The 24,044-nt window shown below is 48.0% G+C and overlaps 1 protein-coding gene across 2 annotated transcripts in view; it reads left to right on the forward strand.

Annotated features, from left to right (window-relative positions):
* Positions 1-241: 241 nt before the first annotated feature.
* Positions 242-24,044, forward strand: part of NHSL2 (NHS like 2) — a 91,651-nt gene continuing 67,848 nt past the window's right edge. The window contains exon 1 of one of the 2 annotated variants that reach the window (XM_032619512.1): positions 242-305. In XM_032619512.1, the coding sequence (XP_032475403.1) occupies positions 242-305 (64 nt within the window). Of the gene's footprint in view, positions 306-12,241; positions 12,758-24,044 lie in introns of those variants that run through there. The other variant, XM_032619508.1, reaches the window with a different exon arrangement.

A 24,044-nucleotide genomic window follows, 5' to 3' on the forward strand; every position in this document is an offset into this window, starting at 1 on the left:
GGCTCTAGTCCAAGTGAGAGCGTCAGATCTGGACAATTGTGTGCCAGGGGCACAAGTGGGATTTTGATGAGCCATGTGTGTGAGAAGCAAAGCTGAGGTGATGTAAGCACCTGGGGAGGAGCACAGGCAGAGGAGGAGGAGGAGGGGGGAGGAGAGGGAGGAGGAGGAGGAGGAGGAAAAGGAGGAGGAGGAGGAGGCGGCGGCGGCAGCCACGGGGCGGCTGCCAGTCCAGAACAGAATGATGGGCAACTCTCACCACAAGCAACCGAGGAGTAAGAGCCAAAGCAGGATGCATTCAGCAACAGGTACTCTCTTCCCTTCCCTCCTTTTTCCGGGGCCCCTCCAACCAGGGCCTCCCCAGCTGCAGCCGCGCGGGAGCCCCTGACCCTTGGCGTGACTTTCAGGGGCTGGCAGGGGGCGGCGAGAGAGCCCGAGGGAGATGCCGGTGAACTCCCAGCTCCCTTGCTCCCGCGCCAGCCTGAATTGCATAAGTCAGAGCTCCCCCGAGCTGGTAGGGGCCGGCCTCTTCGTCAGCAACCCCATGTAGCCTCTGGAGGGTAGCTGGAGCGTCAGGGAAGTGAGCAACGTGCTGTGGACTGAAGTTTATTGCTAGGACTGTGCTTTCTGTCTGCATCAGTAGGCAGAGACCTGGAACCATGCATGGCTTATCCTTTATGAGCCTCCTTTGTTATTCAAACCTTCATCTCCCCCAGCGGCCCCCACCCCCGCACTGTACACCTACACCTCTCCTGGCTCTACCTCCTATGCTGCATGCACCGAATGATCCAGATGAATCTGTTTCTTGCTGTGTAATGCCCTGCCCCCACCTTCTGCCCCAGCCCCGGCAGGGAGCTCTCCTCACCACAAGGGCGAGAGGAGCCCATGCCAGCTTTGAGCTTGTTGCCTTCCTACCCTGGGCGTGACCTGCTTCGCCCCTGGGCCCTCTCCAAACAAAGACTCAAGGGTGCTGGCGTAGCTCCCCCCCAACACCCCCTTCCTGGATGCTAACAGTGTGGAAATCAGGGGCACAGGATCTGGAGACAACTTTTCCTAGCCCGCCATCCCAGGCAGTGCAAGAGCAACGTGGACGCAACTTCTCTTGTCCCGTTCACCCCCCACCAACTCTTTTCCCTCCTGCTTTTCCCTCGGTCACTGGAAAGCACCTTCCACTGCTGCTTCAGATCAGGCCGCGCGCACTAGGGTCAGGGGTACCTTCCCTGCCCTCCTCTCTCTGTCTTGACGGTGCCCCCTCCTCTCCCTTCTCAGTATCCCTCCTCACAGAGAAGCCAGTGGTTTTCATCTGTACCTGTTGGGGAGGCCCTCAACTACCATTCAGGCCAGCGGGAAGGAAGAAAAAGTTTTCGCTAAATTTAATTCAAGTTTACCATAAGAAAGCAACAAATAGATAGGTGTCTTGCTGAAAATCTGCCATGCTCAGGCCCAGAGGGTTGCCTCTGCCTTTTCCTGGGGACTCAGCTGGCCGTCTGGTTGAGGGGAGTTGTCCAGGGCCAGCCAGTCCTAGGGGCAGCCCTAAAACGGGAGTCTTGCAGGGTGTAGTGAGGAGGGAAGCTACAAAACAAGTGACTTGGGATGTGCTGCCAGGCAGGGTGACTGCCACGGGGGCCCACCTGTCAGAGCAGGTCCTGGTTTGGCCTCCTGGATGGGCTGAACTGGGGACCCTGTGGTGGAATGAGCCAGCGGCAAAGGTTCTGGGCATTGAAGTTTCTTTGGAACCTTCTGGGGACACACTCTTCTAAGGACACCGCTAAGTGAATGGCCCAACCACCGCCTCCTGCTTCTCTGCCACAGAGCTGGAGGCTCAGGACCTGCTGGTATTAAATGGAGATGCCTTGTATAGGCCAGTACAGGAGCTTGAGGGTAACTTCCCACATAACTGCTGGTGCTACAGCTTGGGACAGTTACTGGCTGCCATTTCATCTCTTAAAAATTGCTCTACATCTTCAATGACAGCTCCAATCCAGGAACATCCTGGAGGCAGTAGCTATGGGAGTAGCTTCTGGCTGCCTGAGGAGGTGGTCTCATGACCACTTCTCCCCCCACCCCTCACTCTACCTCCTGCCCCGCTTCACCTCCTGGCTCTTGCCTTACTCCGGCACTGTACCTTCACCCTCAGCATCCCTAGGCAGTCCCAGAAGCCTTGGTTGAACATTCATGCCCACTGGGCTAACTAGAGAAAGCCTGGTTAGCTTCCTAGCCCCAGGCTGCCCACAGACTGGTCAAGGAGAGGAGGGAAACACAGGAGAAAGTTGGCTAGTGGCCTAAGGAAGGAAGCGAGGCCCTGGCCATGGGAAGCAGTTTGTCCTGAGGTCATGAGGAAAGGCTTTGTGGAGAAAGAAAGTACCACTTCCATTGCCCACCCTTACTGCAAATTCCTTTCCTCAGAGCGCTGTCTCAGCCTGTGTCTCCTCCTACTCTGCACCCTCTCCCCTGGCGGTCAAGGCCACACCCAGAGACCACCTCCAGAGGCTTGGCCTCCAAATCTCTACCTCCAGCTCAGACTAACATAGTCAACTGCTCCATCTCCACCTGAATATCACACGAGGACCTCACACTCAGCTGAGCACATCTTCTTGTACCGCCCTCTGCCCCTGCAGAGAAGCCCCCCTTTCTCTTTTCCGTTTTCTCTTGGTGACACCACCATCTCTCCAGGAACCCAAACTAGAAACCTGGGAGTCATCTCCTCTTTCTCCCTCACCTCACACTTACAATTTTCACTCATCCACCCACCCATCCATCCGTTCATTCAACGAATCTTTATTGTTGAGTCTTCCTCTGAGACCTGGCAGCCCCTCCTCTTATCCCAGTGTCAATGTCTGAGTCCAGACCTTTGTTATCTCTGGCCCGTTCCAGAACTAGGCTCCCTGCCTCCATATTTGCCCTTCTCCTGGCCGTGCATAGCACAGCCCCCAGAATGAGCTTCCCCTGCACTCCCCTGCTATGAAGCCAAGCCTTGCTAATTTGCAGAAGGGAGATCAGGATTGCTCCCAACATGTACCCTGCATGTCCCAGGTGGCCCAGAGAATCATTTGCAGGTGGTATAGACAAAACTTTTTTTCACCTTTCAGAGTTCTGGATATATTTTAATGTGTATTAGGAAAAAATATAACTAGCAAATCCAACCTGTGGTTTCTCATATATTTTTTATTAGGGCAAGATTAAGTGTTTTTAAAGTGAATCTTTTTAAATAAAATGGCTAAGTAAATAGTAGTATAGGTGCATTGAAAAATTTGAGAATGTAAAACAGGATTGCCTAAGGTTTGGGAAGCACCAGTTTCTAGGGTAAATTATATGTTCCTTAGCACAACTTAGAGACCTTCCATGATTGGACCCCACCTACTTCTCTGGCCTTCCCTCCTGTCACTTCCTGTTGAACTTGATGATCCAGCCATCTTGAATAACTTGTGGTTTCCCAAATACAACATGCCCACTCAACACGTCCATGCTTTCACAAGTGCACTTTCCTCTGTCTGGACCCCTGCCTCTAACCACCTATCTTCTCTTGGCAATTTCCTAGTCATCCTTCAAAACCCTGATTGGGTGTCACCTCTTCTTTAAAGCCTTACCTGACCGACCTCCTTCCTCCATACAAAATTAATTAACAGAGTTCATCCTTCCCTCCTCTGTACTAATTTGGGAACTTGTACATAATTTTATCGTTGCTGGCATTGTCTTTTTTTTTTCAATGTGCTTTTCATCTGTCTCTTGAAAAATAAAGCCTTTTATTTTTAAGAGCAGTTTTAGGTTCACAGAAAAATTAAAGAGAAGGTATAGAGATTTCCCATATCCCCCCTACCCCCGCACATGCATAGTCTCCTGCATGATCAGCATCCCCCACCAGAGTAGTACATTTGTTATAATCGATGAACCTACACTGACACATCATAATCACCCTAAGTCCATAGTTTACATTACGGTTCACTCTTGGTGTTGTACATTCTATGGGTTTGGACAAATGTATAATGACACGTATCCATCGTCATGGTATCATACAGAGTATTTTCACTGCCCTAAAAATCCTCCGTGCTCCACCTCCATCTCCCCTCCACCACCACCACTGCCAATCATTCTAGCAACCACTGATCATTATAATATTAACATAGCTTTGACTTTTCCAGAATGTCATATAGTTGGAATCATGCAGTATGTAGCCTTTTCAGATTGGTTTCCTTCAGGCATTGTCATCTTTATGGTTGTTATTACATGCTTGTCTGCCCTAGTAAAATGTGAGCTTTTCTAAGGCAAGGGCTAAAATTTGTTTACCGGAGGGTGGAGAAAAGCTGTTGACCGGGCCTTGGAAGGCTTGGGTTCTCATCTCTCTTGCCTGTGAACCAGCAGGGTGATCTTAGGCAAGTCATTCACCTCTGTTACCTCCATCCTTCAGCTATAAAAGCTATAAATCCTTAAAGGTGATCCTTAGCGCACACACACCCCACCCCACCCCTGCCAAGGGGGCTTGGGAAGATGTGGCATGAGATGCTAGGAAGCTTTTAGAAAGTTGGGATTGCTTTTCAAATGAAACAAGTGATTATGATTGCAGATGGGGGAACACCATGGGTCTTTCCCTGAGAATGGAAGCAGAAGTGAGCTTGGCATGTGTGGGGGACCGTGGGGAGCAGCCAGTGCAGCTACAAAGCAGGTGGAGGTGGGGGGTGGGGGCAGGGTAGTCACAGTGTGTGGAAGCCCAACATGACCATGGAGCATAGGTTGCTTTGACCCTGGAAAGACTTGTCTACCAGGCTTGTGAGTTGGAATTGATTTCTCATCAACTTTCACACCCCCTTTCACCTCTTGAGTAAGTGTAGCCCTGTTGCCCTGTGAATCTGTATGGGGTGAGGGAAGATACATGCTAGTGCCACCCTAACTACACAGCATGTGCATACCTGTGCACATATGAACCATCTATGTGAGCCAGTATCCCACAGAGAAGAGACAGGGAACCAATATCACACACCTACTGTACGCCAGCACTTTTTTTTTTTTTTTTTTTTTTTTGCGGTACACGGGCCTCTCACTGTTGTGGCCTCTCCCGTTGCGGAGCACGGGCTCCGGACGCACATGCTCAGCGGCCGTGACTTATGGGCCCAGCCGCTCCGCGGCTTGTGGGATCTTCCCGGACCGGGGCACGAACCCGTGTCCCCTGCATCGGCAGGCGGACTCTCAACCACTGCGCCACCAGGGAAGCCCTGCCAGCACTTTTAAAAATTGAAGTATGGTTGATTTACAATGTTGTGTTAATTACTGCTGTACAGCAAAGTGATTCAGTTATACATATATATGCATTCTTTTTTAATATTATTTTCCATTATGGTTTATCATAGGATACTGAATATAGTTCTCTGTGCTCTACAGTAGGACCTTGTTGTTTATCCATCCTGTATATAAATGCCAGCACATTTCATCCACAACTTTACTTAACCCTCAGAACAACCTCCAGGCAGGGAGTGGTTTTTTTTGGGGGGTGGGGGAATTGTTTTTTGGAAAACGATAGAGAAACGTTTCATTTATTTTAATAATTAGCACATATTGCATTCAACTTCCCATTAGTATAGCTCCTATTTGTTCTGTGAAACAGTTTTCAAGAATGGTTTGCCTGGAGGTGAGATGACCAAGTCACAGTCTTGGACTTGATGAATCTCTCCTGGTAAATGATCCACACCAATTTTCACTGCTCCCTTCCCCCCCACTCCCCTCCTTCTCCATGTACCCCTCGCTTCCCATCTGCCCCCTTCTCCCCTTCTCTCCCAGAATGCCCCTGACCTGTACCTGCTGGGGGTAACCTCTGCTCATGGGTAGTCTTGTCTGTGCTGGTCAGGCAGGGACTGTTGATGCCATTTTACAGAGGAGAAAACTGAGACGCCAGGGGGTGAGCTCCCTCATGGTCTGATAACAAGGAAGTTGCAGAGCCAGGATTTGAGGCCAAGTCTGTCTGACTATCGAGCTTGTGCCCATTGTGCCATGCCATGTGCTTTTCAGCATCTTTGCATCTGTGACAGGAGTTAGTAACCCTGGGGACCAGGTATGGTGAAAAGAGGGTTTTATGGTTCTGTGCTGTTAGGGCTAGCAGATCTCTACAGCAACAAGGACTGCAATTCCCAGCCTTGTAGAAGTCCCACAATATGTGTGTCTGATGACACGTTTGTGTTGTTGGAATAATTGAACTCATTTGAGGCTCCATGTTGGGTCCAGAAGCTATAGCTGAGGATTCCTGAGATAGTGAGAAAGTGGGGGATTCTTGAATTTAAGCCCAAACCAGGTGTTGAGAGGGGCCTCCGATGCAGAGACAACTGGTATCATGCTTCTTTCCAACCCCTCTCCACCTCACCAAGCAGCCACGCCGGCACTGTAAGCAAGGTGATCTGTGCTTCAAGATGAAAATGAGTCCACCATTCTCTCCTCTGTACCTAAACACAGTGAAATCATCTCATTGCGTTTGCCAGGCATTTTCATAGTTGACCTGGCCCTTTCATAGTCACAAGCTTATGGAACTCTCACAATCCTTGATTTCAGTATGATGGATGCTGAAGTGGCAGAGACTTATAAGGGAGCCAAGTGGTGTCTATCCCCCGGGGGACCTTCTTCCCAAAGGCATAATTCCTAAGCCAACTTAATGAGCCCATTGGAAGGTATGGAGGAAGTTGAAACCCTAGGCCACCAAACAAAATATTTCCTGGTGCTCCTCACCTCCCACAGCTGAGAGACATGTTGAAGGTAGAGGCATGGGCCCAGGGCTTGAGGCCAGTCGTGACACTCCTACATTCCTTGGGCCAGAACTAGAAGGAAGCAAAAAGCGGGTATAAAAAATGTACAGTGACCACCCTACTGCCAAATAATAGGGGAATGGCTAAGTGAACCTGATGCAGCCAACCTCACTGAAGTGAGGTGGAGCCACTAAAGAGCTAATTATGAAGATAGTTTAGCAACACAGACAATGCTCTTAGTAAAGTATAACATACAAAAGGCACGATACCAAATTTTATCTAGGCTGAGCTTTACAAACCCTGCAAAAAAGCGTGTCTACACACGAGCGAGGGCTGGAAGGGAATTTGTGGAAAAAGCAAAACTTGATTTATTGTGGGTGGCAGGCTTATTGGTGAATTTTTCTTTTCCCTTAGACTTCCATTAATGTTGTTATAATGTTTGTGCAAAGAAAAATAAAAACCATTAACATATAGAACAGTTACCCTGACAAATCATCCTGTCAAACTGAGAGACCGAATCATATCACATCCCTGAGCCAGCAAGTATACTTGAAAGACATAAATGCAAAAGTTGGTGTCTCTTTTTCTGGAGAGAAGCAGCCACAGGGAACGTGGAAATGTGTGGACTTAGTGTGGGAAACCTCAGGTTCGAATCCAAGCTCTGACCCTTGCTTAGGGTCTTTGGAGGAAGTTATTTTACTCCTGTAGCCTCAGTTTCTTCATCTGTCACGAGAGGATAATGATGATCACCACCACCACCTTACAGGGCTGTGGTGAGGAGAAGATGGCATAGGATGTTTTAAAGGGCTTTTTGTGTGAGGTGTAAAAATGCCACACAGTGTAAAGCCTCATCATGGTAGAGGTACAAAGACTTGGAAACAAAAAAAAAAACAAAAACAAACAAACAAACAAAAAAAGACTTGGAAACAAAAGTTATAGGTACTGTTTGCCACTGTCCCACCTCTCTTGACAACAAAGCCAGGCTGGGCCTGTGCTGCTGGGTAGTTTCAGGTTTCTTCTCTGATTGCAGGATGCCATTGAAATTTGATTAAGCAAGTGAAGCTTTCCGGTTTTACCTATGGTTGGGGAATAACTGGGGCAATGTTGTAGATTCTTCTCCTCTAAAATGCTTAAAATTCGTGGAGAGATTAGAATCATTGATACAGAACATGGCGAAGAGTTCCACAGCTGCTTGGATTCTCAGCCAGACTTGGCCACGTACTAGCTGTAGGCCTTTAGGCAAGTGACCTAAGCTCTCGGAGTCTCCGTTGCCTCCTTGGTCTGGTAGGATTCACAGTGTCTACCTCGTAGAGTGGTTGTGAGGATGAAACCAGGTGCTGCGTGCAAAGCCCCTGGCACGTGGTAAGCAAGGAGCATGGGTGTGCTGCCATCATTACTGCCTAAAACTGTCAGAGTAGGAGGGGCCTCTAGGGATCACCTGATTCTGAGCTTCTCAACAGGTGCCAAGAGGGGTGTGGAGGGAGTCCCGGGGGAGCACAGTGTGTATATATTATGATTTTTGCATGTCAATGTTAAAAAGTCTTCCCTGGGGAAAGCAGACATTTTGTCTATCATGGTGGGACCCAGGTATTTTAGAAGGTGAGATATGCTTTTGGAAACCACTTATCTCCGACAAACCTTTCATTTTATAGACCCACACAAGTGCGGTGCTGTGCCCACAGTTACCTAGCTACAGAGATGAGATTGATGTGGATCACAGTCCAGCTGCTCTCCACCCCCGCTCCCCCCACCCACCACTGTTACCAGTGCCCAAGAGATGTCCTTGTGGCCTCTGGGATTTCCTCATCACTCTGGTGGAGACACACTGTGCCACATTGGCCACGTGACCAAACTGGGAGAAAATAGACAAGGCTCTGGCATGGAGAAGAGGCAAAAACGATGCTTGAGATGGCAAGGAAAGATGTCCCTGGAAGGGGGTCCTGCATGCTGACAGGTCAGCTCTGCATCACCCCTGGGTAGTACTTCCAAACAATCTGGGCTGACATGGCCTCCTAAGTGCCATCTGCATCCCTGTCGAGTAAATGGTCTTTAATGAAGCCTTCATCTCTCCCAGCAGCAGATTTTCTATTTAACAGTCTCCTGTCAAATTCTCCAAGAGCACACATGGAGGGCTGTGGGGTCCCAGAAGCGGGCTGAGGCTCCCAATTTCTCCCTGCCATCCGAGTGGAGTGTGTTCTCTGCCTCTCGTTTCTGGCATTGGGGAAGGTGGCACAGAGCCACCTCTGTGAAATCCTTTTGTGGAATTTGTAGACCTGGAGGTTGGGGGGGGGGGGTGGGGCCGGGGGCACGGTTTGCTGGTTAGCCCCTTTAGGCTTGCCTTGGAGAAGATGTGCCCCTCTCCTGTGCCACACAGGAGATAAAAGGCACATACCATGTCTAGCATACTGCTCCTTTGAAATATTCTTACCCACCCAGCAGCCTGAAACCTTGCTCTTGCTTTGGGGACTTGGCTTGGGGGCCTGGCTTCTGGGATTTCTGACTTTCATGGCTTAGCTCCTCACACTTCTGCCCTTACTTTTGTTGCGGAACACAGATGCTTACCCCACCTCCTTTTCCAGACTCTTGACTACCCCTGCCTCTGTACCATGGCTGTCTTCCTGGACATCTACCCCAAACTTTGGTTCTGTCACCAGCTCTTTCCTATTCTTTGGATGCTTCAGGGCCTGGCTTGGGGGACAGGAGATGTCTACACAAGGTGAAGGGCAAAAGGGGAAAGTTTGAGATCTCTTTCAGTGGCCACCCAAGCCAGAGTCCTGATCCAGAGAGCCCAAGGTCACACTGCTTGTTCTGAGGATGAAGACAGCCCCTTTCCCCACCATCATCAGGCCTCCAACACCCCCAAAATGAAGTCTGTGTTGTGGAAACTGACACACACCGATCATTTCTCCACCCAGGGACAATAGTTTGCTCTGATTCCAGCCAGAAGAACTCAGAAACATGAGTTGAGAAACAAAAGGCAGATATCGGCCGAGACTCTAACTGTGGAGTCTTCCCGCTCCAAACAATGTGGCTCTGCTCATACGTGGTGGTGGTTCCTATCACAGCAACAGCAGCCAGCTCCAGCCTAGAGGAGCCCAGGTGAGAAGCAGCTGCCCAAGGGGGATGACAGAATCCAGCCTGTGCAAGGCAGGCCAGGGATGATAGCTGATGGGAGACCAAGCCGAGCGCAGGACCACCAACATTTTTGAAGGGAGGCTCTCCTGAGCCTTAGGTGGACTTCCAGGAGAGATACTAGAAGACACGGGCCAGCCCCAGCATAGTTTCGATCAAACTAGGCAGCAACCTGAGCACTTTGCAGACATTAACTCATTTGATCCACACAACGACCTGATGGTATAGGTACTTTTATTATCTTTTAAAGGGATGTATAGTTTAGAAACTGTAGATTATATAACTAATCTATAGATTAGAAACTGAGGCTCAGAGAGAGTAAGTAACTTGTCCAAGGGCGCACAAGTGAGACTGGGATTCAAGTCCAGGCAGTAGGGCTCCCAAGTCTGTCTTCTTAACTACTCTGCTAAGCTGCCAACATAGGGGAGCTAAGAGAGTCCCCTCTACCTACTAGCTGGGCTAAGACTGGACTTCAGTCTCTACCAAGAACTAGTGTGATGATTCTCAGCCTGGGGAGATTTAAAACACTATCAACTCCTGGGCACCACCCCTGAGAAATTCTGGTTTAATTGGTCTGAGATGAAGTCCAGCCTTCAGGGGGTGTGGAGGGTAGGATGAGAGGCAATTTTGATGGAAGCTCCTCGACTTAAAAACACACAGCATGGGCTTCCCTGGCGGCACGGTGGTTAAGAATACGCCTGCCAATGCAGGGGACATGGGTTTGAGCCCTGGTCTGGGAAGATCCCACATGCCACGGAGCAACTAAGCCCATGCGCCACAACTACTTAGCCTGCTCTCTAGAGCCCGTGAGCCACAATTACTGAGCCCACGTGCCACAACTACTGAAGCCCGCGTGCCTGGAGCCCATGCTCCACAATAAGAGAAGCCACCGCAATGAGAAGCCCATGCAACGCAACGAAGAGTAGCTCCCCTCGCCGCAACTAGAGAAAGCCCGCACGCAGCAATGAGGACCGAATGCAGCCAAAAATAAATAAAAGAAAAATAAATAAATTTATTTTAAAAACCCAGCAATCTTGACACAAAAATAATAAACGAACATATATATTTATATATAAAACACACACACACACACACACACCATCTCTCCCATCTTGACAAACATCCAACTCCCAGCCGTAGCTCTGCCTCTCCCTCTAACTATGGCTCTCTTTCCTCTCTAACCACAGCCAGATTCCCTGAGGGGTCTCCCCTTCCCTGCCGTTTCCCTCCCTAACCTTTTGGTGTTGCAACAGTGCATGTTCACTGCTTGGTCCTCAGCCTACTTAAATTCTTGAATGCAATTGATGATGTCAATAGGTCCTTGCTCCTAGAAGCTAACCTTCTCCCAACCTTGGGGGCATAACGCATCGTCCTTGCCTGGAAATTTCATGTCAGTCTTTTTAGATGGGTTTTTGTCCCAAGCCACACAAATATGTTCTGAGGGTGGGGCCTCCAGAGACCCACAGCCCTGCCTTCGAGGAGTTGAGAGTTTTGTCAGCACAAGGGGGGCTCAGCATCCTTGTACTTGAGGCAATAAGGTGGCTCCTCCAGTGGAGGCCCCCAACTCCCTCCCTCAAGCTGCTTCCCTGCCTCTTTGCACCTCTGGCAAAAATGAGAAAGAGAACAAAGCTCCGGCTAGGTCTTCACTCTGTGAGCAAGAACCCATGATGCCTCTCTTCCAGTTAAAAGCCGGTTACTGGGACAGGGCGCCGTCCGTCCGCCTGTGCTCTTTTTGCCAGGTATGGTCATGGAGTCCCTCTGCAATGAGCTTCTGGCACGCATGGCTTATTTCCCAGGACCTTGTCTTTCTAAACACACAGAAACAAATTTGAACAAGATATGTTTTAAAGCCAGCCATTCTCTCCTACTTTGTGTCCTGGGAAATAGGCTTTGCTAGAATTTGCAATGCTGATTCTAGAATGCTGGCAGGGTGGAGGTGGGAGAAGCAGTGAGGAAGGGCAGCAGGGTTCTCCACTTGATGCTATGGAGAGCAAAGTTGGACTCTGAGTCTCACTATTCTCTGGCTGTTGGACCTTGTGAAAGCCCCTTTCCCTCTTGGAGCCTCAGTTTCCTCCCCAGTTACTGGGGCTCATAATCATTAGCTCCTCGGTCTGTGTCGAGGATGCTGGGACATGACCCTTATGTGCTGGAGGCGTGATCCTCTGCCAGAGTAGGCACTCGCTAGGAGTTGGGGAAACTGAATTGAATTGTGTTCGGCCATAGTGCACAGCCTTGTTCCAGGCCAAGAGAGAAAGTGTGTGTGTGCAAGACAGGCTTGCAAAAAACAAGGCCTATCTCTCTGCACGTTTCTCCTCTGGGAAGGAAGGGGCCCGCACGGTGACAATAGACCAGGGGCGCTGACTCAGACAGCCAGTTCCTGCTCATTTCCCCTCACTGTAGGACAGCAGCCGAGCGGGAGGTCAGCCCTCTGTGTGGCTCTGATTCGGGCTTTTGGCCGAGAACCTTTCCTAGAGAAAGACAAGACCAACTCACAGACAGGTCTCGCTGTGACGGGACGGACTGGATCACTGTGGCTGTGGGCAGGCAAGTGGGGGCAGCGGGGAGTGGAAAAGGAGAGAGAGGAAACTCTTTGAATCCTGCTTCGCTTTCCCTGGGCTGGGCAGCCTGGGAACAACTTTACGGGCAACAGAGCATGTGACCGATAGGGCCAAACTGACCCAGCCAGGGTGCTGGGAAACGGGGTTCAGGAAGAGTCCCTGGGTGTCCGCTGAGGAGCCTGGGGACGGGGTTCAGAACAGCGTGGAGCCCCTCGGCTCCCTGCCCTCAGTGTGGGCTCACCACACGCTTCTCCCTTGCATGAGGAGTTGCTGGATGTGGAGTCTTGGTCGTCCATACCGCTAGGATGGAGAGAGCCGAGGCTATCACCCTCTTCTGGAGCCGGGGAGGTGAGTCGGAGGAGGAGCAGGGTCGCATGCTCAGAAGAGGGGGCGTGGGGAGGAATCGGGGCTCACTGAGGGGGAGGGTCGTGCACTCAGAGCTGTCCTGAGGCAGCCTGGGCCTCTTGGGGGGAAGATGGGTTCCTTTAGTGCTAGAGGCATGCGAGGAGGGGCAGGTAACCGCTTGGCAGAGGGGCTATAAAAGGAATTCAAAATTGGGTGGCTCTGGAGGAGGAGAGGGTGGATGTGATCACATCCCAACCCTGATAATCTGAGATTCTAGAGGGATAAGAAAAGTGACTGAAGAATTATAAGTGTATGTGTCAGAAATACTATCTCTCATTTTCTATAAATCGACTTAACATGCTCTCTGAAGCCTTGTCCCTTGCATTGTGGAAAATGCCTTTTCAGTCAATCTCGGGGCTTTACCCACCTCCCGGAGTCCTGCTAAAATGCTGGGTTTTTTGCACTACCAAAGGATGCGGATGGGAGGGGGCAGGAAAGGGGTGCCTATCACTGGTCATCTGTCAACACAGGTTACTGCCAAGGGACCAAGTGCTTTCTAAGCGTAGTTCAAGCCAGACCTCCTGGCAGTAGGGTGGAATCAAGTTCAGGGTACTGAGCCACACCAGGGGACCCCTCTTTGGTTTGTGTGAAGAAGATGTTGCCTGCCCTTGACAATGTACTGGAAGCTCTAGTTACGGCCGCGGAGGTAGCTGGCAGGAGCAAGGGTTGGTCCTCTGTGGTAGGCTCAAAAGGAGTTTATGAGCTAAAGGAGTTTGAAAAGCAGAGTGATGGCACTGAGAACTGAATACTGTGAGGACTACGTGCTGTTTGGCATGGAGAAGAAGCAGAGGAAAGTGGTCTTTGGTCTTCAGGTCTTTGAGGGTCTGTCAAAGGGTGAAGGGAATAGATGGGGGCTGAGGGGGGCTCAGGAGGCAGAGCTGTGTGACCTGTGGACAAGGAGGAACTCTCTAACAGACTCTCCATGGGCTGCCTTGCAAAGGAGTAAGGAGTCTGGGTGTCTTTGGGAAGTAACAGAGCGAGCCCTAGAGAAGACAAGGGCAAGTGAGAGCTGGTCTTCTTCTTCCAAGGAGGGAGGGGTGGAGGGAGGGAAGCACCAGGGGCACCTGGCCTGCAGGGCCGGCCCCATCCTGCACTGGGTTCTCTCATCCCATTCCTCTGGTCCAGCACTCCCATCTCCCTCCCTGCTGCTGGACTCCCTGCTTCCACTCTTGCCCCTCTCCAACCCATTCTCCACTCAGCAACCAGAGTGAGACCTTATAAAACAGCCCCGGCTGCTAAAAATCTTCCAGTGGCCGCCCACCGCCCACTGGTGCAAGTCCAGATTTATTTCTCTTCTCTATTGCCTCCTTTCTACTCTCTAAAAACAGAGCAGAGATAAGATCGTTTCTCACTCTAACGCAACTCTGACATTTCATAAATCTATGTCCTAGACAGCTGGAAAGGGCTATATTTAACCTTCCGCCTTGTAGTTTATAATGGAGGGACTTGCTTAAGGCACTGCCTTCTAACGCCGCCACAGGAGCCTAGAGCCTTTTCTTTGTTCTCTGTGAAGCCACAGCCAGCCTTTCCCTCCAGCGGGTGCAGGCCACTTGCCCCAGAGCACCCACCATCCCCTCTGTCTTTCGGTGAGAGAGGTCCCTGTCCCAACCCCTGCAGTGTGCCCCCTCAGCTTTCTTATCTGCAAATACCTGAAAGACTGCTTATGAACCCCATAGCCCAATAAGTGGGACAGCAGGTGAGCACAAGAATAGATCAGAGGACAGCTGCAAGGCTAAGGGCTGGGCTAAGGGAGGGAGCCAGGAGAGAAGAAAATGTCTTGTCAAGGGTCTGGCTGTGGCCATAGAAGGGGGAAAGGGAGTAATGCTGAGTGACGTGCTGGACCCTGTATATGATACTTTGCATACATTGCCTTGTGCGATCCTCACAGCATTCCTAGGAGGTAGGTGCTAATAGTACCCACATCATCTCCAGAGAGTGGATGGGCTCAGAGCACTTCAGTGACTTTACCCAAAGTCAGACACAGCTAGAAAGTGACAGAACTGGGATTGAGCCCAGGCCTGTCAAACTCCAAAGCCCGATGGTGAACAGTATGGAGGTTCCTTAAAAAACTAAAAATAGAATTACCATATGACCCAGCAATCCCACTACTGGGCATATACCCAGAGAAAACCATAATTCAAAAAGACACGTGCACCCCAATGTTTATTGTGGCACTATTTACAATAGCCAGGTCATGGAAGCAACCTAAATGCCCATTGACAGAAGAATGGATAAAGAAGATGTGGTACATATATACAATGCAATATTACGCAGCCATAAAAAGGAACGAAATTGGGTCATTTGTAGAGACGTGGATGGATCTAGAGGCTGTCATACAGAGTGAAGTAAGTCAGAAAGAGAAGAACAAATATCATATATTAACGCATATATGTGGAACCTAGGAAAATGGTACAGACGAACCAGTTTGCAGGGCAGAAACAGAGACACAGATGTAGAGAACAAACATATGGACACCAAGGGGGGAAAGTGGCGGGGGGCTGGTGGTGGGATTAATTGGGAGATTTGGATTGACATATATACACTAATATGCATAAAATAGATAACTAATAAGAACCTGCTGTATACAAAAATAAATAAAATAAAATAAAATTCAAAAACAAGAAAGCCCGGTGGCTTTGCCCAGTCCCGGGACACCTCTGGCTGTGTCGGTACTGCCCTTTGGGGCAGTTCTCCCTCATTTCTTTGGGTATCTTTTGCAAATGCTCGAGCCCCTTGCAGGCTCTGTCCACACTGCCCACTCTGCAGGCCCCAGGCCCACCTCAACCTCTGCCCCTAGCTGTGGAGCCCAGCCCAGGAGGTCTTTTGATGGTGCCCCCGTGCTCTCAGGCCTGATGGGCTGACTTCCCCCTATCTCTGCTTCCACATTCTGTTCTCTTCTGCCTCACAGATAGCAGCTACTAGGACCAGGAGTCTCAAACAATAGGCTATACGATTCTTTCTTCCATGTCTGCCCACTAGACCACTAACGCTAACACCCTCTGTGGCCTTAGACAAATTGTGTCCCTCCTCTGGTCCCAGTTTCCCCACCTGTAAATTGGGAAGGTAGGGTGCTCTGTTAAGGCCCTCACAGTTCTAAGAACCTGGGATGCCCAGGGTCCTGCCCCTCTCCCAGCCCCACCCTTTCTGCTTTCTCTCGCACAATATGGAGAATGATGGTCGCCACAGGCACTGGTTTGGAAACCTTCACTAAGCCAATGAAAGGGCAGCTACACCAGAATGACTGCCCCAGAGCCAATGGACAAAGCAATCAAGTGGTAATAACAACCACATTTGTAGGGCACTTTGTTGTCTACCAACTGTTCTCATAGCCAGCCGAGCGCTAGGGAGGGGGACGCCAAGGTGATCTTAATGGTACACGGTGCATCTTTAAAAAACATTAAATTACATGGTGAGAAAATGATTCTCGCTTCATTCTCTTTCCAGCTTTCTGATTACATCAAGGAGAAAGTCTCAGTGTGATCCTATTCTTCACCCTGTGTAATGCTTGCTAATCTTCTTTCGGAACAGAGCTAGAGCAGGCCTCAGGCTCAAAGACAAAGACAGGCAATGATATCTACATAGAATTTAATTACTCTGTTCTGTTCCCATTGTATTTATTTTTACAGTTACTTTCTATTTCTGGCAAAAGATCCTCTTTTTTGTTTTGGTTCTTGGGTGCCATATAAAATTTTTTTAATATATATTTCTTTAAGTAAAAAAAAAAAATTCATGGCGAGAAAAAGATGAAGTGAATAGTAAACAGAACCAGCAGTGCGCAGATATGGCAAAACTTGTCAAAGTGGTTCCTAAATGGCTGAAGCTTAGGCAACACTGGAAGGTGGCATCCGTTCAGCACCAGGTTCCTCAGTGTGACCCATAGCGCCCTGCACAGTCTACACCCACTAGTGTCGCAGAATTTGTTGTTCCTTACTCCTCTCCCTCCCATACCCTACACCCTTTCACGCCTGCCAGCCTTTGCACATGCTGTACCCTGTGTCTGGAGTGCCTCTCCCACATCCCTTGTCCACCCATCAAACCCTAACTCAGCCTTCAAAACTCAGTTTAAATGGTACCTCCTCTAGGGAGCTTTTCTTCAGCTAAGCACTAGGTTCATTTGTTTCTCTATTATAGTCTTTCCCATGGCTATAATTATGTGCTTCCAGGCTGATATCTTCCACCCTATTGGTTCCAAATGCATTTTATAAGAAAGAGAGAGAGAGAGAAAGGAATAAAAATGTAACTGTGAGTAAGGCCTGGGCACAGTGATTGGGCCTTGGGGACTGTTACAGCTCCTGGGATCACTTGGAATTGAGACTTTCCAGATGCTGAGCCAGAGCCTACACAGGCCACAAAGCTGGCCCAGGAGCTGCCTCTGGGGGACGGATGCAGGCTGCATGTAAGAAGTTTACTGGGTGCCTTTGGGATCAACACCTGGGATCTAAGAGAAGGAAGCAGGATTGGTTCGAGGGAGAAGGTTGGGCTGGGACAGCTCATAACAGCCTCAGCTGACCCTGTGAGGAGCTCTGGAACTGGGTTGGCCCTTCAGAGTTGTTCTGAGTTAGGGTGAGGGGCCCAGGCGTTGACACCAGCCCATATGGACCAGTTATCAGATGCAGGCTGGTCCCAGGGAAGGAGCACGGTCTCGGGCGATGCAGCACTGGTCTGAGGAGGCGGCTGGGCAATCCTCGAAGAGCACTGTCAGCCAACAGTGCTCAGTCCTGGGGGAGTCTGTGGGGGGACATCGCTGTGTCCATGAAAAGAGCTTTGTCTTGCCCCCTGGGACTTCAGTGCTGGGAGGGCAGGGAGAATAGAGCAGTGGTTTGAAGGGCAGAATGTAGCTGTCAAGAGTTGGTGGCTGGAAGAGCCTAGTAAATGTTTGTTAAAAAATGAATGGCTGCGTATGAGGTTCAAGGCAACGTGCTTAGAGGCAAGGAGGATACAGAGGCAAACAAGTCACAGGGAACTTCTGGTATAATTGGGGTGACAGATATGGAAGAAGAACTATTCCAGAACAATGTGTGTAGGGGCTACAATGTGTCCTACAGACCATGGCTGCCACAGCATCTCGTTATTTCTTCTCTTGGAAGCCTTATCTTACCACCCTTCTGACAACCCTCTAAGGCATGAATTCTTGTCTTCACTCCTCACATGTGAAAATTGAGATGCAGGGATTTTCTCTAGAACTCACTGCCGCTTAGATCCCCCAAGCGGGTGAGCCTAAACACCCAGCCCCTCTCCAAGCCACGTGCAGTCCTTTGCAAACTGCTTATTACGTATGTTCCATCTTGTCACAGCCCTGTGAGGGAGTAAAATAAGGGTGTCAGAGGAAAGTAGACTTTTACCTTTATTTTCTTAACTTGCCTGGTATGCTTTCAGATATAGATATATTCTGATCATATTTATAACAGTGACATTCTTTTTTATTCTGGTTTTCTTTTTCCTACACATTCTTAACCACCTGTGAAATTCTTCCATTACACTCATCTGTTCTTCCATATCTTGTCTCAAAAGTGAGAAAATTGTGATCAAAATCCAATTCGTTCCTTTTGAGCTGTGAGGGGGGAAAATATGTGTGTTTTTTTTTATTTCAGCCTTACTCAAAAAGGCAAAACTTTCTTGGCTTGAGACATTAAAAATGTATGAAAGCAAGAATACCTCTGATTCTATGTGTGATTAATACTCTAGGAGAGATGTTCTATGGGGGAGATTGTATAGTTTGAATAAAAGACCGCTCAGGAGCAACTGAAAATCCCCATTGAGAAGCTGTGTCTTGGGCAGGGTTGCTGTTCCTTGCTCCCCGACCCACCCAAGTCTGTGCCCTCTCCCTACCTTTGTGCCCACCCTCCTCCTCAAACTGCAGGCTGAGTTTCTTTCTTCTCTTCATTCCCTACCTTAAAGATTTTCTGTCAAATGATGATGAGGGCAAAGTTTGAAGCTGCCCCCAAAGAATACTAGAATCTCTCCCAGTGGATTCATTTCTGTGGCCTCTCTGGTCCCAGAGCTCACCTAAAGCAAAACTTTTCTCTAGAGTTTTCCTAGCCGAAGCTGTCACACTGTAGAGAACCAACAGTTGCTCTATGTTCCGAAGGAGAAAAGTCTCCATACGTTCCCAGTGAAAATAAAGATGTACACGCTCTGTGTCCATGCCTAGCCCTGCGTGATTTCATTTGCCATCACTATTACGGGATCATAATTAAAGTTTCCCCTCTTGTTATAACTACCAAAACACCATGCTGGCCTCACGGCAAGGGAGCCCTCATTTCTACTCATTTCCTTGACTTCCTTGTAGGGAGCTTGCAATAGGCAGTAGGGGCCGAAGTGGGGTGCAGGAGTCAATTTTACGCTTTAAAGATTAGCAAGGTAGATAAATTGCCCTTATCAAAGTGTAACTTTCAAAGAACTAAAAACATGACTCTCATTGAAATATATAGTGATCACGTATCAAAAATGTATTGAACTCGTTGATGAAGGAACCAACATTGTGGTAAAGCTGTTTTTAAAAAAGATATGAGAGTTTGGCAGTTCCTCAAAGTTAAATATAGAAGTACCATATGAACCAGCAATTCCACTTCTAGGTATATGACCAAAAGAATTGAAAATAGGGACTTGAACAGATACCTGTATGTTCATGTTCATAGCAGCATTATTCACAATAGCCAAAATGTCCATTATTCACAGCCCAAGTGTCCATCAATGGATGAATGCATAAACAAAATACGGTATATCCATACAGTGGAATATTATCCATCCATAAAAGGGAGTGAAGTTCTAATCCATACCACAGTATGGATGAACCTTGAAGACATCACGCTACGTGAAAGAAGCCAAACACAAAAGAAATATTGTATGATTCCATTTATATGAAATGCCTAGAATAGGTAAATTCATAGGGACAGAAGGTAGGCTGGAAGTTACCAGGGGTTGGGAAGAGGGGGGAAGGGAAATTACTGCTCAACGTTCCTGTTTGGGGTGATGAAAAATTTTGGAAATGGATAGTGATGATGGTTGTACAACATCGTGAATATAATTAGTGCCACTGAACTATATACTTTAAATGATTTAAATGGCAAATTTCGTGTTATATATATTTTACCACATTTAAAAAAAATGTATGAGAGACCAAAAGATTTGAGGGACTTCAAAAGGAGGCTGGAATAAGATCAAAAAGCTGGATACAAAACTGGTTAGTTATACAGGATAATAAAACTTTAACTCTTGGGGCTATCTTTCCTACTAGACAGAAATAATTTTCATTTCTACCAGGCAAAAATCATTTGCAACTTATCAATCTTTTACAAGCTAACGTTTAACTTTACAGAGTGGGCCTTAATTAACAGTGAATAGTCAAACAACAAGGATTTACTGTACAGAACAGGGAATTATATTCAATACCTTGTAATAACCTATAATGGAAAAGAATGGGGAAAAAAGACTATATAGATAGATAGACAGATAGATAGATAGATACAAATATATATGTATAACCAAATCACTTTGCTGTACACCTGAAACTAACACAACATTGTAAACCAACTATACTTCAACTAAAAAAATTTTTTTAAATAGTGAATAGTCAAACAACCACATAGATGATACTCTCCTATGTTCTTGAAAGGGCACTCAGTAATATTTTTTGCCCTGTGTCAAGCTGCAGATAATTTTTCTTAACACCTCAAATAATACATGACAAATCACAACTACCATATGGGTCTCCATGAAAGAAACAACTTTAGCTTCAAGGCCTGACTCTCATGGCATTAACATCTTGGTGACATCTTCTGAGGGGCACCCAGCAAGTACAGACCTGGGCCACTTGTCAGGCTCACTTCAGTCCATACTAAATCCAGTATGAATCCACCAGACTGGTCTTTCAAAACACCGCTTTCACTGTTCCTCCCACACACAGAACTGAAATGACTCCTGATCTAGCCCACACTTCCCAGACTGGTTAGCAGAAGCCTCTGGAATCTAGCCTGGCTCAAAATTTGAAAAAGAGCTTTCAAGTCTCAGTGCCCTCAGTCCCAGCCAGGTTGGCTTCTCCCAACTCCCTGCTGAGTTTCTGAGCTTCACTCAGGCAGAGCTCCCACTTTATGTCCCTGGCCCATCTCTTATCCTAACGGGCTTATGGCAGTTTCCCAAATTTCAGTCATCCACGTACCTCTGTCACAAATTTTGTTTGCTATCTGTACTATTTTCTAATTTTTAAAAAATTGACTCTCTTTTAAAAGATTTTACTTGCCCAAAGCTGCAGGTTTGCTAGGCTATGTAAAGAAAAAAGTTCATTGGTGTACCACCTCAAATCACATTTATTTCATACTTGGCTGTATTCTAATTGTTCAGCACGTTTGGCCTCAGTGGAAGATGGTAAGCTCCTCGAGGACAGGTACTATGGTTCTGGTGTCCCTCAGCATGCAGCACTGGCCTAAGCCCTTGGCAGGTCCCCACCACGTGCCCTTTGGTTGACTGTCAGTCTCCTTTGGTATGCTTCTCATAAGAACACTGCTGGCTTTCCCTCTGTCCCTTTAGTGCGCACAGAAACGTTGAAAATGTACCTCCAGGGACTTATACTCTGGCTGGGAAAACAAAAGCAGGTGTTCTTGGTGAGTCCGGCAGACCTAGCTCCCTCTTGGCCACTTTCTATGTATGTTACCTTGAAGAAGAAGCCTCCCTGCCCCTCAGTTTCCTCATCAATAAAATGAGAATAATAATCATAATACCTGCCTTGCCTCCTTCATAGAATGGACGGGAGGCTCCAATGAAGTGATAGTCGTGTAAGTGCTTTGTAAACAAGAACATGATATCCATATTTTAGTTAAATGTTTCCATAAAGCTTCCATAACAATACAAGATGGCCAAATAATGTCACAAGGCAGTTTCCCAAGCTCCAAATGAGTCCCTGTGGTGCTCAGTTACTAATGGGCGAAAGGGTTCCAGGAGACTTGCTTGAGATGGGCCATGAAGCACGAGCAGAAGGTCAATAGGGAGTGGGGGTGGGGAAGGGCAGCAGAGCCAGCTGTGGAGCATGAGGGAAGCAAATTGAATAGGGAAGAAAGATGGACACCTGCTTGGGCCTGGTGAGGAGTGAGGAGGCCAATTGAGCTGCACAGAGGAAAGTGAAGGGGCAGTGGAAGAAAAGGGGAGGTGATCCAGACCTGGAGGCCTCCAGTGCCAGACTGAGGTGCTGGACCTTCCCGCTGTGAGGTCACTGGGCAGCTTTTGAACAGAGGAGCATGTGAGGAAACCAAGCTTTAGAATGCAGATTCCTCTAAGATCAGACTTCTTGTTTTCCTCATCATTTATTTACCATTTATATATTTTTATTATGAGATAAAATACAGTCATTATGCCAAAAAAATCACAAGTAAATCAACAAGCATTTAGAGAAAAAAACAAAAGTTCCCCTCTAACCTCTCCTCCCCCTCCCCCTAGTCAATCCCAGTCACTTTCAGAGACTACATCTGTTATTTGCATGTCGTGACTCATTCCAGATCTTTTCCTATGAATATGTCCGTGTATGTGTATACATATCTTTTTATATAAGTGAGATTCTCTTATACATCTTGTACAGAGCCTTGATGTTTTTAACCTAATCTGTCTGTGGACATTTTTCTATGGCAGAATCTCTTCTTCTGAATGGCTATATAGCATTCCTTAGTAAAAATATGCTGCAACTTATTTAACCAACACCCTATTGGTAAAGAATTCTGCAATTAATTTTGCTTTCTCTTTCATGTCTTTGAAGTAATATATGCATGTGGCAAAAGAAATGCAACAGTAAAAAGGAGTATTTAGCGAAAAAGTAATTCTCCTGCCTACCCCTAACCCCCGCCCCCACTTTAATAGCTCTCCTCTCAAGAGGAAACCACAGAGACCAAGTTGCTTGTGTGTCCTTCCAGAAGTGATCTACGGGTATACATAGATCACTTCTATGTGTGAGAGTATGTGTGTGGGGGGGGGGGAAAGAGGGAGGGAGGGGGCAGAGGAAGAGACAACATTCCATATCAGCACATATTTCAGCTACATGATTCTTCTTAATGGCTGCAGAGTATGCCATCGTGTGGCTGAACCACTGTTTAACCTATCTTCTACTGACGGGGTTATTGCCGGTAGTTTGCTATTGCATATAGTACTACAATGTATATCTTTGTTCATGTGTCTTCGTGTGTACTTTGTCTCTAGTGTAAATTCCTAGAAGTGGCATTGTTGGATAAGAGGAATGTGCATTTGACAGATAATGCCAAACTGTCCTCCAAAGGAGTTGTTCCAGTTGACCCTCCCATTAGCCACGAGAGTCCTGTCCCTCCATACCCTCTCTCCCCATCACAGTGGGTAACAAAATTTTTTCATCTGTGCCAGAGGAAGAGGATGAAAACCTGAAGTGGTGGGGTGGGAGTGTAGTCAGGGAAGGCACAGATGGCCCACTTGTTCCCCATGGGTATGGTTGAGACTCTCATAACAGCCCGATGGTGCGTTTAACCCACAAAATTGTGTCCCCAAGACCTTAGGTATCTAGTGGCACCCAGGAATTACCCATGTTCCACAAACCCATGTGGTGCAGGTCCTGGACTGCCCAAAGAGACCCTTTTGGTTCTTGCCACCCTCTTCCAGCTTCACACAGAACCTCTTCTGGACCTACTTATGTGCATCACCAGCCAGGACCAGGAAGCCTGGATGGCATTCTGCTAGAGAGCGGGATCTCCAGCAAAAAGTATTTTCACCCACTGTTCCCTAATTCACACACATACACACACACACACACACACACACACACACACACACACACACACACCCCAAAAGGACTGAATGTAGAACTCAAGACCCAGGTTCAGAAATGCAAGCCCAGGCCTTGGGAAGCACAGCTCATGCGCGGTCTGGGTTCCCAGACACTTCAGGTTAGTTGGTTGCAAGAACAAGGGTGTGTCTTGGTTTCCTGGGTGGCAGGGCGTGAGTGTAAGGATTCATGTGTAAGTGAAGGACAGGAAGTCGTCTCCGGCAGCCACTACTCTTCACAACTGATGCCTCAGCAGTGCTTTACAAGAAAGCAAAGTGCCTACCACTTCTCCCACTCAGCTGCTCTCTGCCATTGCTTCTCCTGCTGCTCCCTGTGGTCTTGCTTTACCCACTTCCCGTGTCTTCTGCTTACTGCTGTCTCTGTGGGCATCTCCTGGCTTCTGAGCCTCCCCCACTGCATGTGCTCTTCTGTCTGTATGTCTCACATCACATTACCTAG

Source organism: Phocoena sinus, chromosome X (assembly GCF_008692025.1).
Source record: "Phocoena sinus isolate mPhoSin1 chromosome X, mPhoSin1.pri, whole genome shotgun sequence".
Lineage (NCBI taxonomy): Eukaryota > Metazoa > Chordata > Mammalia > Artiodactyla > Phocoenidae > Phocoena > Phocoena sinus.